This window comes from Tiliqua scincoides, chromosome 6, assembly GCF_035046505.1.
Source record: "Tiliqua scincoides isolate rTilSci1 chromosome 6, rTilSci1.hap2, whole genome shotgun sequence".
NCBI classification, from domain to species: Eukaryota; Metazoa; Chordata; class Lepidosauria; order Squamata; family Scincidae; genus Tiliqua; species Tiliqua scincoides.
In genome coordinates this window covers 38,196,499-38,214,301 of record NC_089826.1, presented here as the reverse complement: position 1 = coordinate 38,214,301, position 17,803 = coordinate 38,196,499, and the positions used below count along the sequence as shown (strand labels likewise).

Sequence of the window (17,803 nt, the reverse complement as noted above, 5' to 3'; positions counted from 1 at the left end):
TGCTGCTTCTCAACCTTCTGCTCCCTGGATTCCAAAAGGAAGAGGGGCATGAAGTGTGAATGAGAGGATGCTCTAGCCTTCTCTTCTCTTCTGCTCTGTCTGCCTCTTTTGCTATCCAGGGAGCAGAAGGCTGAGGAAAAGTGGCACCCCATCAACCTGCTGCCATAGGCAACTGCCTTGTGATGGACCAGCCCTACACCCAGCCCCCAAACATGTTTGAATGTATGTAGAAAGCTCCTGCGTACAACTCTAAGTGCAGGGACTCTCCTCATATGACTGAGACCACTGTACATATGGTGTATGAACTCCATTATAATAATATCAGTCCTCCCACAATCTTCATTTTGTCCTTGATTAGCATCTGCTACAGTCCTTAAATGGTGGAACTTCAAGTGTGGGGACTGCTGGAAGGCTACTTATATCTATCCCTACTAATACCAATTCCCTACAGAAGGCATTACTTCAGGGGAAACATCAGACAACCTTTAGGAGGATACTGAGGTTTAGGAGCAGCAGGAGGGAATTAATGCACATATTGAGCTTAAGGGCAATGTTTTGTAGGGCCATAACTGTGAGGATCTGAAGCTTTGATTATGTTATTCAGGCTTTAATTTTTCATGTGACATGCAAATCTACGGTTAAATCAAACAAAGATCACCAGTGAATGGGGTTGTGAAATTAATTTTCTGTTCAAAGGCAGAGTTATACCAGTCCATCAATTATCAATGCCTAGCAATTCTGTCAGTACGGGGGAAACTTTAATATCTTCTGTTGAACGCTGGCAAAGAGATTTATGTCTGGAACAATGGAGGGGAGAGAGAGAGAAACTCTTTTAGGAAAGGCATGGTGAGGAGAGTGGGACAGCAAAAAAAAGGTGAGTTGCCAGGAAGCTAGCAAAGGAAATGCATAAAAGGACTATTTTGGGTCTCATGCAAGTGCCCAGGATCTGTGGTGGGGGAAGCTCTCCCTTGATGGAGGTTATGGTGTTTTGAATGGACAAACTGCATTTTCCCTTAAATGCGCTCTCTGTTTTTTCTCCTTCCAGCAATTGTGATGGTCCTGAATAGCATGAGTGTCAGCTGGAGTGCCCGCATCCAGATTTTTCTAACATTTTGCAAGCTTGTAGCAATTTTGATAATTATAGTCCCTGGAGTTATGCAGCTAATTAAAGGTATGAACTGAAAAGTAAATGCTATTTTAAGTGCTTTTATCTCCCCCTTCCCACCCTTGCCCCTATCAAATAGTGCTTACTCCTGCAAAATCTCTTAATTAGTCTCTGCTTGTTCAACTTAAGCTCCACACTGTCATGTTACTAACTGGAAATTGAACTAGGCTCAGAACAACTTACATTTGCAGCAACCTGCTGATGAGAGCACATTTAGGTTGGATCCATAATTTTTAAGCGAAGGGCCAATTAATTGCTCTGCTCTGCACAAAATGTATTGGAAGGGTAAACACTTTGGAAGCGGGACTTGCGACCACTCGTGGTAGCAGAACCCTAAGCACATAGTTCTGTTGCATTCCATGGATGTGGGGGCGTGTGTTTATGTGCATACTTAAGGCCAAACTACATAGTTTATTACAAGTGTGTAATAAGAATGTTTAAGGCCACATCTCTGTTCACAAAAGGTGCCATGAGGGAGAAAAGGACTGATAGTATTGGAACTGTGGCTTGCTTGGTGTGGGAATTTCTCTTTCACTTGCATCATTTCCCCATTAAAAATCTCATCCTCAGCTGTTCTTTGTCCTGCCCCAAATTGCAATTTTTCAGCTGAAAAATGGGATTCCTCATGATCCCAATCTGAACTCCTCAGAGAAGGTCTATTCTTTACATTAAATTTAAATCGCTCTCTTTCTCTTTCTCGGTCAAGCTACTCATTACATTTAAAGTATTTTGAATTAGCATCCTTAAGGCTAGTCATGTCTGTTTCTTAGCAGTGCCAAGAAACCGCAGCTAGCAGTGCACAAAGCCAGCAGTGCACGAAGAGGGCCAGTTTAAACCGAATGTCATTCTCCACCCTCCCCATGTGATTACAGGAAGAGCCCTAAATTCCCTTGGACAGGAATGGAGGGGCCAAGATGATAAGTGAGCATGTGCATCCTTTAGTGTTCGGGGTCTCAATCCTATCCAACTTTCCAGTGCTAAAGCAGCCACAATGCAGCACCAAGGTAAGGGAACAAATGTTCCTCTACCTTGAGGAGGCCGCTGTGCCTGCACCCCCACCTGACCGCAGGATGCAGCACATACCCCATTGGCAGTACTGCATCTGCTCAAGAAAGTTGGATAGGACTGGATCCTGGGACTAGTTTGAATGATAACGTATCGTCTTATGGAAACAGATGGAAGCAGAATGAGGATGGTTAGAAAAGTAGTAAAATTAGCAATCTTAACATTTCTCTGAAAATCACAGATATGGCCATTCCTTGAATAGCCTCTTTCCTATATACGTGTTTTTTTGCACAGTATGTTAGTAGCAGGGACAGCAATATACCTTTGCTTGGGGAACATTGCTAGAATATCAAATAATGCGTCCGCAGTGATGGAGCAATCCCCATGGCAAATTTTCCTGACAATTTTGTTATGCTGGATATAGTTCTAAACAAACCTATGTTTCTTTTATTGCAACTTCTGAATGTATGAAAGCAGCAATATTGTGCATTCTTGAGATATGAATGTACATGTGCCCGTAGGGAAAGAATTGTTTTGTCAGTACGTTTCCCTGCTAGCTTTAGTTAAAATTAGCAAGAACTGTTTTCAAAACGATCTTTAGAGGAAATGAGGGCTGGAGGGTAAATATTTTGACCAGCTGGTGGCAAATACAGCCTATTCTTGTGTGTGTGTGTGTGGGGGGGGCACCTCCTGGGTACTTATTCCAAAATGTTTACCCTTACATGTGTGTTGTGATGGTTATAGAAGCTTTCCTTTATACCTTGTGGTTGCTGTCACTGCAAATCATGTGATTTGTGAGACCCGATTGAACTATTAGCTTGCATTCAAAAAATATAGTTCCTTAGAAAAATCCTACTGGTATTTATTTTATTCATTCACCTTTATATGCCAACCTTCCTCCAAGGTGCTTGGGACAGTGTATCTGACTCTTCCTCCTCCTTATATCCTCACAACAATCCTGTGAGGTAGGTTAGACTGTGAGGTAGGGATCAACCCAAGGTCATCCAATGAGCTTCAGAGATTTGAATTCTGATGCTCATGGTCCAAGTTCAACAGTCAGTATGGTACTGTATATACAACAGGAATAGGAAGGAAGGGGGTTATCCTAATGATTACTCTTGACCTTTGTTTATTGAATATACCATCTTTGTATTCAGTGTTTTGGTATTTATTCCTTCTTTATTAGCTCTGTGGAGTCACTGGAAGGCACAACCAGGTGACAAGAATGAGAGGAGAAAATTGGGCATCAGTCAGATATTAGTATCTTCTGATATATTTATTTGATGTCATCTTTTTCTAAAAAGTTTGCTGTTGACTTGGAACTCTTTTTTGGAAATGGATTATCCCAGTCTGTAGATATTTATGCTTACATTGTGCTTACTAACATCATTAATAATTGGTATGAATTAAATAAAAAAAAAATCTCTGCATTTCAGGTGAAACTCAGCACTTTAAAGATGCATTTGTGGGGAATGCAGCCATTGTGAAAGGATTGCCCCTGGCTTTTTATGCAGGAATGTATGCCTATTCAGGCTGGTAAGTGGTGAATGAGTTAGATTATGTTGACAGGCTGTTTGATCTTTATGTGCAGTACACCATTATGGATGTAATCCTATATAGGTGGGATATTTGTATGGGAGGTGGTCGGACTCTCTAAGTAGTTGCAGGGAGACGACAACAACACTGTGGTGATGGTGCTTCCGGGATCATGCCGCCACACAAAAAGTGGGGTTTTCTCACTTACTGGTCGCTATGGCCCTCCAAAGGGTGTGAGGGGTCCATAGCCCCCCCCTGCAGACCTCCTTGTGCCTCAGAACAGCTCTCTGCAGTGACCATGACCCACTTCTGGTTCCACAACAATACTGGGTCGCAGTTGCTGCAGGGATCTATTCTGAGGTGCGGGGACGCCTGCAGAAGGTCTGTAGATTCCCCCCCCCCTCTCTGGAGAGCCATAGCAACCTCCCAGTAAGTGAGAAAACCCCCCTTTTGCACAGTGGTGGTGTGATCCCAGATGTGCCCTTGCTGCAGTCATAACATCACCACGCCCCTTAAGGGTGGTAGTGTCCTTTTCTCCCTGGCTGAGGTGTTGCGATGTCCCAGTTTGGGAACACTACTATACATGCTTACCTAAGAGCAAGTTCCATTAAACTAAATGGGCTTACTTCTGCCCCATTTACATGCATAGGATTTCATTGTAAGTCCAGCCAAACTGTTGCCCTTAAACATTCCTAAGCTGCCCTGGGCATTTGCTTTGGCAGGTTTAAATTTTTTAAACAAACAAACTTTAAGTTAAACCACAGAATCAAAGAAGGGAAGGTACCAGTTCAAATACAAAAGGAGAGTAAACCTCAAAGCTGCACTGAATATAATTTATTGGCCTGAGCTTTTCAAGTCAAGAGACTTTCTGGGGCAGCTGGTTTGGTCCATTCAGTAGATAACTGAATGATCTGAATGAACCATTCATTTATTCATTTAGCAATGTAACCTGCTTTGTGAACTACTTTTTGTTGAAAATCAGTATACAGGTTGAGACTAATTATTCGTTCCAAGCACTCAGGTGGATAAAAAAAACACACTATAGCAAATCAATTTAAAAAACAAAGTTTCTTTGCTCCAGTGATTGAAAAACAGCCTTGCTGACCTTTTGACTAAGATACGAGTCATTAAGAAGACAATCCATCAGCACTTCACTCAGCCCCTCCCTTCACCAATGCAAAATGATCACATTTCTTTGTGCTGGGGGAAGGGAGGGGTCCAAAGGAGAGAGAAGGATTGATGGATTGTTAGCCTGCTACCCTCTCTCTCTCTCTCATTAAGGAGGCTGTTGTTAAAGGACTGTTCAGTTTTTAAAACTGATTTTAAAGGGCTGCATTTTTCCCCTTCTCCAGGGATCAGCACATTCTTTCTCATTTGCAGGGGCCATTCGTGTTGAGTCAAATCTGTGTATAAAAAATCCGTGTATAAATAGGCTGGACCCGTATAAGTATTAATAATAGTAGTAGTAACAACAACTAAACAATTAAAAGGATCACTAAAGCAATCTTCAACAGTGAAATCTGTTAATCTGTGAAATCTGTTAATCTGTTAATCAGTTACACAATAAGCACAAAGATGGGGAAGAGAGGGCTGATTGTAGGAGCCCCAACTGCCTGAGGTTTGTAAACCCAAAGATGGGAATTTATGGCTGCAGTTTAGGGCTGGCAGACTTGGAACAACATCTGAAAAGTGTGAGATGGCTTTCAGTACACATATAGGGCTACTTGAACAAAGAAAGCCCCCTCCCCCTCAAAAAACCCTGCAACTTAACTCAAAGCACAAACCAGCTCAGTTTGTCTACTCAAAAGTAAGTCCTATTGCCTTTGTTGGGGCTTATTCTCAGGCAAGTGTGCGTAGGATTGCAACCTCAATGCTTGCTTTACCAGATTTCCCCCTTCCCTTTGGCCCTCCCCCCAAGTCCTTTTGCTTACCACAGTGGCGGGCATCCCCAGCCCCATGCCTGGAACAAAGGTCTGCAGTGGTGCCCCCCACGAGATGCCACCCCCCCCCGCGCGCAAATCTCCCTCCACTCACCGCAATGAAACAAACCTCGGATGATTCCAGGAGGAACCGGGGAACCTGCAGTTTTAAACTGTGTTTCCGGCAAACCGGAAGCACAGTTTTTGACCGCATGGGGAGCCTCAGTAAGGCTTCTGCGTGGTCCTAGAGGTGCATGGGGCTCTGCGCCCAGGGCATTTGCCCCTTTCAGTTAATGACAGGTCTGTTACTGGCTTTTCACCTCTCTGCTGAAGGACTGGAAGACTTGAATGCTTGACACTGTGCCTGTTGGCCCTAAAGAACTATTTTGAAAGAGTGGATTTTTCTTTCTTAGACCAGCCTATTTCCCTACAGTTTTGTGAATGCTGTATATAAAACTAATATGATGTTTTAATCTTTTTTTTTTTTGTAGGTTTTACCTCAATTTTGTTACTGAAGAAGTGGAGAACCCTGAAAGGCAAGTACTTTCTCTTCCTCTCCCCTTCCAACCCAGCTTTTAAAAAAAAAAATTATACAAATTCTTGCTGTTGCAGGAGAAAAAAATATTCCATTCTCTATTCAAATGATCTTGCATGCTGGTCAGGTTGCTTTCCCCCTGCAGATTCAATAGCTATTTGAATGTGTTGTTGCTTGAAGTTTTGCTATTTTTGACTCGGGTTGACCTGAGTAGGTGTGCAGCTTCCCTGTGCACAGAAAGGGAAAAAGAAAGCAGCTCTCCAGGGCTCTGATTCTCCCCTTCAGCATATGAGTAATTCCCCATGGAACTGTTCAGTGGACGTCACTGACATGTCCCTGAGGGAGGATCAGGCTCTGAATGCAACATTATGTGACAGGTTTTTGACTGTTTAAATATTGATTCAAGCGGCTAATTATACACTGTGTATAGGGCAGCTCAATCATAACGTTATCTCGCCACACTAAGGCTAATTTAAAGACGACAAGGCCATGCGGCAGAAACTTACCGATCTTCGTCTGCCATGTCGTTTCTGCCTTGTTTAAAAGACTGTTTATTTCCACTAGGATACTCACATGTGATGTTAGTGCATGGCAGTGGCCTGTGGCCTGGGAGGATGTGCCACTCTTGTGTTAACCCTGACACAAACCGCCCGGTTCATACAGTAAGCACGTCTTTGAATGGGACCGCACCTGCATGGGAAATGGGTTCTGTGTTTGCTTGACATGTTTAAATCAAACTGGGCAGAGTTAATCCTGTTATGCTGGCAGCTTGCTAATACCAGCAGAGTGGAATTGGACGCCTCTGGCCCTCCAGTTGTTGTAAATGGACCGTAGGATTGTGCTGTCAAGAGTGGTCAACTCTCATTATGCGCCTCTAGAAAGATAACTGATTTCCATGCTGCCGCACCACATTTAAATTGGACTTTTCTAACATAGCTAACCTTCATCTGGCTGTTACAGAGTAGGTGAACATGTACACCCATCTGGGCTGGTTTTTGTTTAATTTGTTTTTAGTACAAGAACATAAGAAAAGCCTGGCTGGATCAGGCCAAAATTCCATCTAGTCTAGCCTCCTGTATTTCACAGTGGCCCACCGAATGCCCCAGGGAGCACACAAGACAACTGGAGACCCGCATCCTGGTGCCCTCCCTCATGTTGGGCATTCTGAGGGGGCCTACTTGTAAAATGAGGGGTTGCACATACCCGTCATGGCTTGTAACCTGTGACTTTTCCTCCAGAAATTTGTCCAATTGCCTTTTAAAGGCATCCAGGCCAGATGCCATCACCGCATCCTGTGGCAAGTGGTTCCACAGACTAATTACATGCTGGGTAAAGAAATATTTTGTCTGTCCTAACTCTTCCAACTCTCAATTTTAGTGGATGTCGCTTGGTTCTGGTGTGGTGTGAGAGAGAAAAGAACATCCCCCTATCCACTTCATCCCCTGCATGATTTTGTATGTCTCAATCATGACCCCCTTCAGGCGCCTCTTTTCTAGACTGAAGAGCCCTATATGCTGTACCCTTTACTCGTAAAGGAGGTGCTGCAGCCCAGTAATCATTTTGGTTGTTCTCTTCTTGACCTTTTCCATTTCCAGTATATCCTTTTTGAGATGTGGTGACCAGAAATTGCTCATTTCTATTAGCTTGCATTTCAATTTCAAGCTTGTATAGCAATCTAATAGGGCCCAATCCTATCCAATTCTCCAGTGCTGGTGCAACCATGCCAATGAGGCAAGTGCTGCATCCTGTGGTGGAGATGCAGTCACAAAGGGCTCCTCAAGGTAAGTGGACACGTGTTCCCTTACCTTGGAGCTGCATTGCAGCTACACTGGTGCTGAAAAGTTGGATTGGATTGGGCCCACAATCACGTATATCAATACTCTAAAAACAGCTCCTCTAAGAAAATAAGAAACACGTGATAGGCAAGGTTCTGATTTATAATGGGATTGGTATGCATAGGTATATGCAAGCTTTCATTTATATAGGATTTTTTTGCTGAATGAAAATGTGTTTGTCTTAAGTTAAGGCGAGCTCATTTGTACAGTTTCTCCAGTCTCTTTGGAACAAATGTACAAACGTTTCTATTTCTGTATCAAAGGGGTACATAAAAAATAAAACAGTCTAAATCAAAGGCATTACAAGAATAACCCTTCTAAGGGGTCTGCACCAGTGTGTGGATCCCTTCAGGTGCCCTGTTGGAGCCCCGTGGTATTTCAGGACACACAGCAATTATGTCATACATCATGGGTGGACTTTTAGGAATGCCAAGCTCCAAGCTGCGCAGAGCTCAGCTTCCCATAGCTTTGAACTGCACGACCTCACAGCTTAAAGGGAACACTGGTTACACACAATTGAGATGGGGCATGCATAAGGTTCTCAATTTAGCCCAGTGATAATCTCCCCTAACAACACCATGAACCCTTGGTCCTTCTATTAAAAGGTGACTCATGCAACACCTTTAAAGCATGTACTTTGAAATGAACCCTATCCTTTCTTTAGGACCAAGTAAAATATCACAAAGTAGAGAGTTCACCAGGATTCACCTGGTTCACCTGCAGTTCATGAGAGTCTTGAGATGAGATTCATGACCTGTTTTGCAGGCTTAGCGCCCAAATCCTATCCAACTTTCCAGCGCCGATGCAGCCATGCCAACAGGACATGAGCTGCATCCTACAGTGGAGGGGCAGTCACAGAAGAGCCTTCAAAGTAAGGGGAGGTCTGTTCCCTTACCCGGGCGCTACATTGCAGCTGCACCAGTGGTAGAAAATTAGATAGGATTGGGCCTTTAATTGGATTAGCTAGGTACAATCAGATTGCAGGTTGCACCAAGAGCTACTTAGGCAGAGAAGAATGGATATGCTTTCTTGGAAAATATACAGCTGAATTAGATGAGATCAGGGACTGCGCTTACCCCCATGCTGCCTGAATCTCTCCCCCCAAATTTAGCTTCTGTGGGCATGTGAATGAGCACACACTGATCCTGCTCATTGTAAACAGAAGTGGCTGAAGCATGGAAAGTGCACACTGGGCTGTTTGTAAGTCCTGGGAAGGGAGGGAAGGCTCTGAATTGCCTCTCCCTGCCTCATTCATGCTTTGTAAACTCCTAGAAACTCCTTTTTCCCCATTCCCTGGGCTCTCATGATGTGCCCAGAATGATGATGATGATGTGCCCATGGCATTTCCTCCTCCTGCCCCTCTCCAGGGACCAATACACTCCCGGGGTTTTTAGAGGGCCACTGGGAGAACCTGATTGACAACCACGTATGCAGACATGAGCAGACTGGTGGGGCCCTAGGAGGACTTAGCATACTCCTTCGCCTGGGCAAGCCCACCCTCTAATACAGGCAGAGGTCATGGGCTACCAGCACTGTGTCCCTGTCAGCGCAATCCTATCTTGCACTGGAACAGGCAGGCCAGGAGGCCTATGCTGTATCCAGTTCAAGATAGGGGCCCAAAGTGGCTCAGCTGGAGGCAAGGGGAAACTCTTCCCCTTACTCCTGGGTAAACCACCGCAGCCCCAATGGGTCTCCTCGAACTTGTGCCACCTCTGGAGGTGCTCAGGAACGGATTCTAGGATCCAGCATATCTGCTGGGTCCCAGCCCTGTCTCCCACCACCCGCCTGCCCCGTGATTGCCCGCCCCTGCCCTTCCCGTGCCCCAGAACTACCTCTTCCTCACCCAGACCCTTACATCAACCAAGCTCCGCCGATGCAAGCCTCCCTGACCTACTGGGGCAGAGGCTGGATTCAGTCTCTGTGGGCTGGTGTGCTTCCTTGCCCCAGCCCAGTTGACTCAAGGAGGTGCAAACGTGCTTTATGGCATGTCTGCAACCCTCCTGGGCTGGCGCACTGGCCCAAGGGCAAGTTAGGATTGCACTCTCAGTTACTTTGGAGTCCACAAACTATGTCTGAGGCTTAGCCCATGTCAGCTTTCTGCTTGTGAAAAACAGGTTCTCAAAAGACCAACCATACATCACACCAAATTGTGTTAACTGTTGCTCCTGTGTATTTCAATTTTGTAATGAACAATAGCCATTGGAGCCTGCAATCCTGAGTGGAGGACTGATGTGGGAGTGATGCTGCTCCACTATTTCCTTCAGAAGGTGTTTCTGCTTAGAATTTCTACTGCTTTTCCCCTCCTGGGAAAAGATACCAGTTCCTATATAGCTGAAAGTGTATTCAGACTGCAGTTTGGCCCTGACTGAAATTGTATGTGCCACCGCTCAGTACACATTGTCTTGGTCTGCGATGACTTGCAGAACTGCAGCTTCTGTTAATGGCAGAGGAGCCAGATGGTCCATTTGGTATAAGCAGGGCACTGCCGTATTCGTAGAGCAAAAACAGCTGCTACCAGTTGGGAGGACTGGTGGTGTCATAAGTCAGCCAGAGTTTGCAGCAGCCAAAGGACCACATGCGTAAAAGAGAAGGGGTTTAATTGAGGCTGGGTGGGGGAGAGTAGAGCTATGGGATATCTCCTACAGCAGGAGCAGTAACATCATTGGCAAGAGTGTTCAGAAGCTCCCTTTGAAACTTTTAAAAGGATTATAGTTTAGAAGAAACATCAGGCTCAGCAGAAGACAAACTGAGAAATTTGCCTAGGGGCACGTGTTCATGTCTTGATTCTCATCTTTCCCAAGCAAGATAGCATGTAACTTGTGTTACATTAAGGCTACCTCCCTATGCAAATTTACCTGGGATTAAATCCTGTTCAATGCAGTGGGACTTATTTCTGAATAAACATGCATAGGCTAGCATTCTAAAATACTTATACCGATTTGGGATATTTTTTAAATATAATTTTTCAACTTTTTACATTTGCTTTAAAGTGATTGCATCATATTCTAAAAGTTTGCAAGGAAATGATGTTTGATCTTTAAGGGCGCAATCCTAAAGTGCCCTTGGGCCGGTGCAAGTCCCATGTGCCGACCCGGGACTTGTGAGTTGGGGAGGTTGGCACAAGGATGCACGCCAGCCTCCTTGTACCAATGCGGGCCCCAGGCTTGGTAAGTTTGCACCGGCCTTCCCAGGCTAGCGCAGGGGTCTGGGGGGGGCATGTAGAGGGTGGGCCAGTAGACCAGCTCACATTTTAGCAAGAAGGTTAGCTACACATGTAAATTGCTGTTTCTCTCTTGTAGGAAAGCCATTCAAGTATACTATAATCATTATTCCTGCTCATAATACTGTTACAGGGAAAATAACATGGAAGCCACAGTGTTTAATTCTGCATTTGAGAATGCATTCTCCACATGAGGTAGAAATGCATTAGAGAAATTCCCCAAGATTATTTAATAACTATTAGAATATAATCAAACTATTCCAGATTATTCCTGCAATGCAAACCAGAGCATTTGTGCTGGCAGTAAATCAGATGTTGGTTTCATTATAGAGCCTTGAAATAGAACCAGTTAAACCAAACAGTGGTTATTGGTTTTTAATTCAGTTCCTACATCCACTGATGTGGAGATGGAGTCTAAGAAATTCTGGCAGGAACTCTGTAACTAACTAGCTGGGTATTTTTTCTAGTTACAGAGCAAAACGAAGTGTTTGCCTAACCCAGAGGTCTCCAAACTTTTTGTCATGAGGGCTGCATCATATATCTAGCACGGTGTCAAGGGCTAGAAGACAAATTAATAATAAATACATGGAAAACCAATGTGCTTTAGTGTGGCCTTTTCAGCCACACTAGACGCTGTTCCAGAACCACCATTCAGAGCGCGATACCATAGTCTTTCGAGACTGAAGGTTGCCAACAACAATGTGCTTGAATGTTTGATTGAATACAACAAGGGGGTGGAGGTGGAAGGAGGAGGGAAGCAGACGGCACTACTAGAGGTGCTGAATGTAATGCAGTGTAATGGAATAATTTCTTTCCATTATATTGCATTACATTTTTTACGTCTTGTGATTGAATGAGGAATATACCTGGAAGTGCATTTCTGGAGCTATTTTTAGCCCCAAGAGGCTGGGGAACCATAAGGGCCAAATAAAATCATCCAGAGGGCCAGATGTGGACTGCGGAACAGGGTTTGGAGACCCCTGGCCTAACCCAAATGGTAAAAAGGAGCTTGGTCAGATAACAGCTTTGCTCCAGCACCCTTTAAAATCAAAGGCAGACTTTTTTTTTGCTTGATTCATTTTTGGATGAGACCACTGTTGATCAACAGGAGGTGGACAGCTTGACTATTTGACCTGGCAGGTTCAAGGGCTCACAGCCACAGGCATTTACAAGCATGTAGTTGTATAATCTTGTTTGCTTTGCTGGGGCTGCTTTATTTGACTGTAGGTAACATTGTACAGGTTGCTACAGAAATTCTTTGTACAGAGGAATTTAAACTGAGAATTGTTCCTATTGCCATGAACAGGATTGGGTTTGTAATTCTTCCAGATGTGTAATTTGTAATTATTTTTAAAGAGCTGTAGATGCAAATTACTGCCTGGAAGAAGGGCGTATGTAATGATTTCTTCTGTCTTGTGCTGTGCCAAAGTAAATGTTTTGCTTCAAAATCAGTCACAGTTGTATGTTTCCAGGTGCACTTTACCATGTAGAATAACTTGCAGCTGGCATTCCTATAATCAGTTCATGCTCAAACAGTGATAATTAACCTGCAATATGCAGGGTGAAAGTGTGCCTGAAAAGAATGGTGTGGTGAACACAGATTATTGCACCTAGAAATAGTAAATCACTCTATGGCATAGGGCAGCAGTTCTCAAACTGTGGGTTGTGACTCACGAGTGGGTCATAACGCAATTTTTGTGTGTCACAAAACTGACTAGCTGATGGCTGACAAGGAAAATGTATTGAGCCATGGAAAATGAAACAGAGCCGCATGTGTGCATTTACTCACAAGTAGGTGAACGTGCTTTGTTGTTGGCATCCTTCAGTCTTGAAAGACTATGGTGTTGCGCTCTGAATGATCATTCTGGAACAGCGTCTAGTGTGACTGGAAAGGCCGATTCGGGATTGACAATCCCTTCCACACTGAGAGCAAATATATTCTGTCCCTGGTCTGTCTCCCTGGCTACAGGCCTTCCTTCTTTGCCTTTTTGCCTCAGTCTGTTGGGCAAGTGTCTCTTCAAACTGGGAGAGGCCATGCTGCACAGCCTGTCTCCAAGCGAGACTCTCAGAAGCCAAGGTTTCCCATCTACTGAAGTCCATTCCTAAGGCCTTCAGATCCCTCTTGCAGATATCCTTATATCACAGTTGTGGTCTGCCTATGAGGCACTTTCCCTGCTCTAGTTCTTCAAAGAGGAGATCCTTTGGGATCTGGTCATCATCATCATGAATGGAATGTGCCTTGGTCCACTTCAAAGTGCAGGCTGAGGAAAGTGCAATGCCACCACAATGGACCTGATCAGATGAACACAGCCCTCCAAAACTTCTTGAGAAGGAAGAGGTTCCTTCTCTTGTTGCCGAGCTGATAAAGAAAATGTATTGGGCCTGTGGAAAGTGAAGCTGAGCCAAATGTGCATATTTAGTCCCGAACAGGTGAATGTACCTTGACTGTGCCTTGACTATTATTGAAGGCCAGGCGAAGGTGATCACAAAGCCACCAGAATGGCCCCAAATCAATGAACACACAGCTCCATAAATGCTCCAGAAGGCAGCCCTCCCCACCATAGTAAAAAGGATAAAAACAAAGGCTGGAGTGGCTAGTAAAGGGATTTTTTTTTAAGTCTTTGAAAGCTAGACGGGTCCTGATTGAATATGGTTGGTCTGTGTAACTCCTTGCCACAGCATGTGGTGATGGCATCTGGCCTAGATGCCTTTTAAAGGGGATTGGAGAAGTTTCTGGAGGAAAAATCCATTATGGGTTACAAGCCTTAATGGGTATGTGCAAGCTTCTGATTTTAGAAATGGGCTATGTCAAAATGCCAGATGCAAGGGAGTGGGCCACTGTGAGATATTGGAAGCTGAACTGGATGGGCCTATGGCCTGATCCAGCGGGGCTCTTCTTATGTTCTTATGAGTATAATTTTTAAATGTGGGTCCTGGTACTAAACAGTTTGGGAGCCACTGGCATACAGATATGGGAAATCAAGAAATTTGTCAAAGGGCTCTATTGACATTTTTTGACAAATATTTTTACAGCTTTTTTAAGTCTGCTGTAGTCCATGGTTCTTATTTGACTTGGAACAGTACTTGAAAAAGTTTTGTGTGGTTTTTGTTTTGTTTTCCTATTGCAAAAGGAACCTGACAGATAGTTGTGGGGATCAACTTTTAAATCCATGACTGGACAAAGATTTAATGCTGTATCTTTGCATTATCAGCCCTGTATACATCCAAATACAGGTGCGTTTGCATGAAGAAACCTTTTTTAAAGATACTGTCAAACCAATCCTATTTGACAAGCTTATATTTTAGATCTTAGTCTTAACTATGTTACAAGAAATATGCAAGAGAGACCATCTCTTTTGGTTTATGGGCAGCAGAGTTGAAACTGTTGCTGGATCTTTCTTTTGCGCTGTAAAACCATCAAGGGAAGTGTATGGCAGAAATACTGTACTTCAGATTCTAAATGTGATTTCAGAATAATACCCAAATAGGCCCTTCATATCTGAAGACACTGTGTGCATTTCTTTTTGGGAACACTAGTGAAAATATTGACTACTTTGAATTCACACATTAAATCTGAGTATATTTGAGATTTAATGAAAGACTTTTGCTGCACTCCTGTATACACACTTATCTGGGACTAGGTCCCCTTAAACTCAGTAGGACTGACTTCTGAGTAGACATGCATAGGATTGGGCTGTTACAGTGCAATTCTATGACTGTTTATCCAGAAGTAGTCTTATTATTTTTAATCCAATGCATACTTGCTTGAGAGCTAGTGCCATTTACTTTTAGTAGGACTTACTTCTTTGTAAATATGTCCGAGCTGAAAATTTAGATTGTCAGTGGTTGAATATGCTGCTTTGGTACATTGGCATTTGCTAATTTCTCATAGCAGGTGTGACATGGACTAGCCAATCTATGACTTGTCTGAAAAAGCCTAAGATAAGGAAATGAGGAATCAATACCTGTAATTATGAAATAATTTAATGGAGTAAGTGAAAACAATGCTATTCAATAAAAAATTAAGTACGCCAACACTGCATGATAAAATGATCAACTTTATTAATACCTGACATCCATTTTTGCAGAAATTTTTCAAACAAATGTATAAATCTGGGTAACATGAAACAGAAGTATTCCAGATATTTAGTATTGGGACTAGCCTCCAATGTTGTTGACATGAAAGGATGAAAGTGTAGGAAGACCCAAAGGCAAAATTCTTTGGTACTCAGAATAGCTCAAACCTCCGGAAACATGTTCTCAGAAGCGCCTTTGATATTGTCGAGCCTTGACAGCAGATGTGTACGGAGAGTTATTCCTTGTTTAAACATGAAATGGGCGTTTTGAAAATTTGCGGATGTTCTGTCTCCATTTGTTAAGTAAGTTTGGGGCCATGCAGGCAATCTATCATTGTTGAAAAAGTTTCACCGAGCAAATAATGTATTATTGAGATGTATAGTGTTTGTAAGCCTACTTTCAGATTGATAAATCATTTCTAGTGCCTGTTGGAATATCGAGAATGAATTGCTTTGGTATGACCTTGGGGTCTGAGATTAGTCAGTTTGTCTATTAGACTTTTCCAGTGTTTTTTTCACTTCATTTATTCCTTCTGTTCTTCAGAGCCAAGACAGCAGACTTAGAACAAGTTGCAGGGCTTGATATCATCAGTCATTTTGGAAAGCAGGGTTATCGGAACGGCTTGAATAAACTTTGTGGTTTTTTAATATTGGGTTTATATAATCTGAGTGTCATATTTAATTAATACACTGTCTGCTTCCAATTTATATTAATTAATGGCTGAAAGTCACAACATCTTGAGTCAATGAGAAATGAGGAGAAGTGTAATACTGGAGATTTTTCCAGACTTAAGGAAGGTGATACAGACACAGATAAATGAGGCAAACAGCTTCCCAAATGTCAATGTACTTCCATGATGTTGGTGGATTCCAGCCCTTTAAGTATGGGCAGACTGCATGATGCATTACCACTCCTGGTTGAATCAATAACTCATATGATGCTTTAAATATCAAGTCTGATGGGTCTAGCTTTCCAAAGACAGTTAGCGCAACTGCATCAGCCCTCTTGAAAAGTGGTCAGTGACAGAATGTGAGCTGTTGGGTGTTCAACATTTTTAGAAGCAACCTTTACTTTGGGGGCCTGAATGGTAGCAGATCTTCATGTTTGGGGAGTTGACACCCTGAGAAGTTTAATTGTGTCGTCTTTAGAAAATTTGACCTGTAGTGACAGGGCAAACTGAGTTTACCAGTAGGGTTCACAGTAGTACTACTGCAGTACATTCTAACCTCTTTGATATCTTCTTGTATCCTTGTCATCGCTTAATTGAGTGGAGGTGGGAATGGAGCAGCCTAGGAGGTATGAGTTTGCCTGAATATACTGACTACCCCTGGATCCCTGTGCTCTCTCACAGGTTCATTTCTAGAGCCCAAAATGGAACTCTTTCCTTAAGTGATGCTAGTCTGTGTGTGTTAGAATGAGATTGTCCGAAGGGAGGGAGATATGCTGCCTATTATTCTTGTGCCTTTCTATTTGTATTTTTCCCTTTCTGTTCTACTCAGAGGAGGTGACCCTCTGCTGCAACTGCTTCTGCAACAGTACAAACGTGGGAGCACACTTGTTTAGGTGATAACCCAAGAATGTGTCTGTAGCTCAAGGGGAGGGTACATGCTTGGCATGCATTCGGTCCTGTGTTCAATCCCTGACATCTCCAGGTAGGCTTGGGAAAGATCTTGCTTTCAAGCCTGGATAGCCCCTGCCAGTCAGTGTAGACAATATTGAGCTGAGAGCCCAAGCCTATGCATGCCTACTCAGAAGTAAGTCACATTATAGTCAATGGGATTTACTCCCAGGAATGTGTGGATAGGATTTTAGCCTGAATCAAAGGTCTGATGTTGCAAAGGAACATCATGCAGAATGGGTCTTCTGGCTTGGCCCTCGCAGAAGGCTGTTCATGTTCTGTGGTAGTTTAGGGTCAGGTTTGGATATTGTAAACATGACACAGACTTCTGCGACTGGTCAGTGTTTAAATGAGTGTTTGCTTCTCTTCTACTGTTCTTATATAAGTTATAGCCCTTTGTTGATTCCTCTGGAGAATTTGTCAGATACAATCAGTTTCTGCTACCCACAAACTTGCTACCATTGAATTCACTTATGTATGAGCAGCAGGACTGATACATCACACCATTCGTGGGGTGTTCACAGCTATCTATGGTCTCTGCTGACCTTCGGAAGGCTGCAGGGTGCTTCAAAATGGTGGCCACGAGTAACACAGGGCCTTTTAAAATGACTGTGGGAAACTTCCCGTGGCCATTTTAATGGGTTCTGTGCTAGTTTCAGGTACCATTTTGAAGGTCTCGACTACCATGGGTGCTGGTCGTCTCTGGATCTTGTCTTTACTTCTGGCAGGTAAGCTACCCCTCCCCCAACCCCATTGATCCAATTGGATGGATGGTTCACCATCTGCAGTGAATGATTCGCAATCTGCTAGGGTTTTCAGGAACTTAACCTGAGTGGGGGTGGGACCAGGGGTGGTAAGTGGGGAGGGTCAGGCTCTGGCACTTGTGCTAGATT

General features: G+C 43.5%; 1 protein-coding gene across 1 annotated transcript in view; it reads left to right on the top strand.

The window, feature by feature from the left end:
* Positions 1 to 17,803, top strand: part of SLC7A11 (solute carrier family 7 member 11) — a 78,657-nt gene that overhangs the window by 21,197 nt on the left and 39,657 nt on the right. The window contains exons 4-6 of the mRNA XM_066631812.1: positions 1,046 to 1,171; positions 3,607 to 3,706; positions 6,117 to 6,161. Of these exons, the coding sequence (XP_066487909.1) occupies positions 1,046 to 1,171; positions 3,607 to 3,706; positions 6,117 to 6,161 (271 nt within the window). The remainder of the gene's footprint in view (positions 1 to 1,045; positions 1,172 to 3,606; positions 3,707 to 6,116; positions 6,162 to 17,803) is intronic.